The sequence below is a fragment of the Pyxicephalus adspersus genome, chromosome 3, assembly GCF_032062135.1.
Source record: "Pyxicephalus adspersus chromosome 3, UCB_Pads_2.0, whole genome shotgun sequence".
Lineage (NCBI taxonomy): Eukaryota > Metazoa > Chordata > Amphibia > Anura > Pyxicephalidae > Pyxicephalus > Pyxicephalus adspersus.
The window spans coordinates 53,501,586-53,506,921 of NC_092860.1; the positions used below are offsets into that span (position 1 = coordinate 53,501,586).

Genomic DNA, 5,336 nt, shown 5'->3' on the forward strand with positions numbered 1-5,336 from the left:
ACCATAAGACTTTAAGAAGTAGAAATGACTACCTTCATTTTAGAGTGTTTTTTAAATTTTTTTATCATATATTTTCTGTATTATTTATTAAAACATTTATTTAAAAATATTAAATATTTGAAAATATTTTTTATACAACTATTCATGTATTTATTGAATATTAATATATATCTGCATATCGAATATTGATATTATACAGCAGTGTTTCTCCACCTTTGTAACATGGGAGAACCCCTTGAAATAACTTTCAGGTCTTCAGGGAACCCCCTCTATATTCATTATATCTACAGTGCATAGTACAGTATATTACCGTGTTTCCCCGATGATAAGGCAGGGCCATCAAATAAGACAGCCCCCCCTTTTCATGTTAAAATGAAAAATAAGCCCCCCCCCCCGCAAATAAGCCACCCAAAAAAAATAATTAAAATATTATACTCACCCGATACCCGATCCTGCGTGTGTCTCTGGCTGCAGCAGCGTCTCTCTTCTCTCCTCTGCCAGCATCGTGTTTTCTCCTGTCTTGTAAAGCAAAGCGAAAGAAGCCGGCACAGCGCCACCTGCTGTTCCCCTGTCCTAACTGCCGTGCAATAGAAAAAAAGCACAGCGTAATCAGAAGGGGAATTTGAATGACAGAGTGATCAGAAGGAGAGTTTGAATGACACAAGATGATCAGAAAGGGAATTTGAAAGGCACAGAGTGATCAGAAAGGGAATTTGAATTGCACATGAGTGATCAGAAGGGGACAATGATTGGCACAGATTGATCAGAAGTGGACATGAATGGCTGTAGTCTTCTTCATGGGTAAATAAGGCATCCCCCTGAAAATAAGCCCTAGAGCATATTTTGGCCTTCAAAAAAAAATAAGACAGTGTCTTATCATCGGGGAAACAGGGTAGTAGGGTGGTCCGTATGAAGAATGCCTCGTACATTGCTGGCCAGTGAAAGGCAGCCAAGATAGCCAAAAGATCCTTGGTATTTGTTAAACTGACCTTAAAGTCACAAACTACTTTGAAAACATTAGCAAAGTAATAGATGTATAGATGGCTTAAATTTCCTGGCCTTTGTGTAATGAACATATTTATGTTTGAGTGAACATTGGAGAGAATTTCAGCTATGCCACCAACTTGTGTAGCTCTTACTGTACAGCTTTCCTTTCAGTTTGACTTAGCAAATAAAGACAGCTCATTGCAAGTCCAATTCAAATTCCCAGTCAGTCTACTCAAGGCATACTGTCTCACAAGACCATTTATTGATTATTTATGGATTCTGATGGCACTGGTAACAAACCCTAGAAGTTTATGGGCTCCAGGTCTGGAGATATTGGTGTTGAGCTATTGAACTTCCCCCTAGATTAATAATCGATTGCCCTTTCCTGTTGCCAGGAAGATTTCCATGTGAATAGTGGAGAAGGGGTACCAAAGCCAGACAATAGATATTTATCTCCTAACAGGTCACTCAAGGACAATGAAAAGAGATACATATATGGATAATTCTAATAGGAGAAATGGCTGCCTTGACCTGTAAACAGAAGGAGCATGTGGGGTTGGGCTCAGGGCCCAGTCTAGTGGCTTACCTTTGAGTGTAGTTGACTACCTTGGGCTGAGAGAGTATATTTGGCCAATTTAATTACAAAGACAGAAAATGACTGCTATGAAATAGGGAACTGTCTGAGGAGGGTCTGCCTTATCCAAGCAGTGAGGAAACTTGAGTTCTGATACCTATGGAGATGGCCTGACACTAAGGGAGATGCTTTTGAACTAGATAGAGAAGAAAGGATTTGTGCCCCAGCATTGTCGCTGGCTACAGTCAAACACTTAGTCATTGGTGTCAGTGGTCACACTCAAACTCCCCTAGATTGATGTCAAAAGTGACAATATTAACTTTTAAAATGACTGTGTTGCCCGGGTATTTATTCATTGCAATCTCATACAGAAAAACCAGTCAAAAAAAGCTATAGTGATTTTTTTTTGTCTATGGTGTGGTTTAATTTTTTTGCCTATGATTGTTTGTATCGTTACAGGCCAGAAATTTGTAAGAGTCCAAAAAAGTATGTAAAAATATAAGCAAAAGGCACACTGTCACTGATCATAACGTATATGTATATATATATATATATATATATATATATATATATATTTTTACACACACACACATATATATATTGGAGAGTAAAGTGCTGCAACATAAGAATACTAATAGCATATTATTATATGTAACCCTTTGTTATATATAATATTGTTGGGGCAGTACTCTCTCCAACATCTACACAAAAATGTGTTTTAGTAAGTGTGAGGAATAGTGTGTTATTAGTGTTAAACATAACAATCCTGCTATAACGTTTTGAGACACTAGGTGACAGTGGAACACAATTTCTGTGTCATGTCATCTTCCATGCTTCCATGTTCCTCAAAGGCTGCAACTATGTTCTGCATTCACACTGGAAGATTGCCAAATTGATAGTAATACAATTTGGAGCAAAGTGTTTTATGGGTAAATATTACCTGCTCATTTTCTTTTTAGAAGACACAGAAAAGCAGCAACTATTTAGACCACACTGGCGTCACCACAATTGTGGTGAGAATCCATTTTTTGCAAAGACTCCCCAAACAAGTTACAATCTGACCATACAATTTATGTGTTTTACGTTACCTTTACCAAAACAATGTTATATGTCATAGGATTAGCCACCATGACTATGCAATCTAAATGTATCCATTTAGACAAATCCGTGAATTCTTTACTTGTAGGTAGATCCAAGCAAGTTTCATAATGTGTAAAATGTGTATGGGTAAAAAATACTCCCCCTGCCGCTCTCTCCGCTCCTCCAATGACCTACTAATGACTTCCTCACTCATAACCTCATCACACGCACGGTTAATGTCTTAGCACAACATTGTCATTATTATCATAATATAGCATAGAGATGGGTGATAGCTTAGTTGGAGCACAACAAGGCAGTGGTGTATTTTCGGGCTCTACAGAGTGCACCAGTGTCTGTATCACAGCATGGTTAGTACCCCTAAGCATCTCTGTCAATGGGTATGGGCACTCTCCATGACAATAGTTAGCCATGTAGCCCTGTGGAGCAATAACCCAGTTTTGCCAGCCAACATCCTTGAAGTCAATGTAAAGACGCCTTTTTTTGCAGATGTTACTGGGAGTTGGCATTGAGGACTCTACACTTCTTTTGGATCTTGTGCTTTTGCAGCTAGTAGGGTCAAGGGAAACCGTGAGCATTGATGTATGGATAAAGGAATGCATCTCCTCACATAGTGGGTTGATTCTGTTGAATGTTTCCTCTCCATCTGCCAATATTTCCATAACTAGACCCATGTTATTCTCTCTGGTGGTCCAGTCCTGAGCCACCTTTGTCAGGTTAAATTGAAGAGACTTATGTAGTAGACGAAAGGATTGTGTAAAGAGAAGCTTCCTGTTCGTATTGTGGTCTCTCATTCCTTTTAAAGACATATGGAGTGGGCGGTACAACCGAAGCTGGAATTGACGCCCATGATATGTATTGTGCTTGAACTTTATCTCAAGTTGGCCAAGGGTCACTTGCTCCTTTTTTTCAATTGCAGAAAGGTCAAAGAAGAGATGTTTCTTGAAACACAAGGATTCATGTGGTACCTCATCCATGATTAAAGGTCCTGTGGAGAAACAAAGGAAAACATAAATATATATATAAATATCTTGGGCAGCACGGTGGCTCAGCACTCTGGCTTTTGCAATGCTAGGCCCCAGGTTCGAATATCGACCAGGAAACTATTTGCATGGAGTTTGCAGATTCTCCCTGTGTTTGCGTGGATTTTGTCCCCTATTCCAAAAACATGCAGTTCGGTTAATTGGCTTCTGCCCTAAATTGACCTTAGACTGTATTAAAGACATGACTATGGTAGAGATGTTAAGCTCCTTTCAGGGACAGTTAGTGACATGGACTTTATGTTGGCATTATATAAATACTGTGTAAAAATCATATATATATATATATATACAATTATTTAGAGTTCTCGTTGACAACTAAAATTGTTAAATTAGACAAACTGTTTGCATTTCTTATTCCACACTTAACTTCTACTTGAAAATCAGATAAGCAAGTATGATTGGATTATTGTTGATCATCTATTGCCAAACAAAGATTTGGACTGCCAAAGTGTATCTAAAAACATATCCTAATACAAGGATAAAATAATAAAATAAACAGTAGAATGAATTGGGTGAAATACATTTTAAAGTTTAACAGTATGTTTACTAATGGTCAGATCTAAATAATTCCAAACAAATAGTATTGCACTTTGGTAGGTAAAATTATACTAACACTTGCTGCCTGTTTTAAACAAAAAAAGGGAGGCCAGAAATCAGTCACCAAATTATTTAGCTGAAGAAAATATGTACAAGAGTGTAGCTGCAATAAATATTTAAATAGGTCTTATTCAATGTAGTTCATTAAACCTGAGTGCTACAAACACGATTTGGATTGAAGTATATACATCATTCATCTATTTTTTCTTACCTTGATCTTTGTAGTACCTAACAATGTTTCCTGGAACTTGAAGGCCCTCCACTCTGCATGGATTTTCTGTATTTACTCCTTCCTGGAACAGTTTCCAAAATGCCTTTGGAACAGGGCCAGGAGAGCTTGGCTTGGGTCTTCCATTTAACCCCAAGGCTTTGAGCAGCATCCTCTCCTGAAATGGTAGCTCAGTGCAGTTACCCAACAAAATGAGGGCTAGAAGAAAAGAGATGAAAACCACAGAGATATCCATGGTGCTGCTACTAAATGATCTGCCTTTCTGCTCCTAAACCAGTTCATAAATACTATCTCCATCCTCTGAGGTGTGAAATCTGGCAGCTTCACAGAGTGGGGAGGGGGGAGTTGAATGGCCACCATTCTATTTCCCCTATTTTTAATGTAAACAATCACATTCCAAAGGTTAAATGACAACTGCTGAGGTAAGGTTGATATACTTTGTGTTTTTATGATGTATCTACTTTTTATATCTAATTTCCATAGCATCATTTTCACAAATATAGTTCAAGAACAATGGAATTCCAAGCACCCTGAGATAGTATTGGCCCTGGATCTAGGTTTTTGTGATGCCTATAGTGATGGATGTAAAACTTGCCATAGATAGGTCAAGATGGAAGAAAGTTTAGGAAGATTTACAGATCTATATTAGGTCTAAGCAAGACATGGTTGGCCATTTGTGTGTAGCCTATGAAGTAGGGCAAGACAATCATGACAAGTAAAAGCCTATCATAGACAAACAAAATGTGGTTAGAATGTTTACCAGTCTGTCTTATCACTATAGCTCTTTAGAAGGCTTGTCTGGCACTTT

The 5,336-nt window shown here is 38.0% G+C and overlaps 1 protein-coding gene across 1 annotated transcript; it reads right to left on the bottom strand.

Moving 5' to 3' along the window:
* Positions 1-2,874: 2,874 nt before the first annotated feature.
* Positions 2,875-4,763, bottom strand: LOC140327403 (growth/differentiation factor 3-like). Its single transcript, XM_072406789.1, has 2 exons — positions 4,511-4,763; positions 2,875-3,647 (listed from the first exon to the last, which is right to left on the bottom strand). The coding sequence occupies exons 1-2, from the start codon at positions 4,761-4,763 to the stop codon at positions 2,875-2,877; spliced, it is 1,026 nt and encodes a 341-aa protein (XP_072262890.1).
* Positions 4,764-5,336: the final 573 nt, after the last annotated feature.

Bases quoted from the DNA above. Each gene is read 5' to 3' on its own strand.
- LOC140327403 (XM_072406789.1), bottom strand. From the start codon at position 4,763: ATGGATATCTCTGTGGTTTTCATCTCTTTTCTTCTAGCCCTCATTTTG. The intron at 3,648-4,510 runs GTAAGAAAAAAT...GTTTCTCCACAG, and splicing joins TAGGTACTACAAAGATCAAG to GACCTTTAATCATGGATGAG.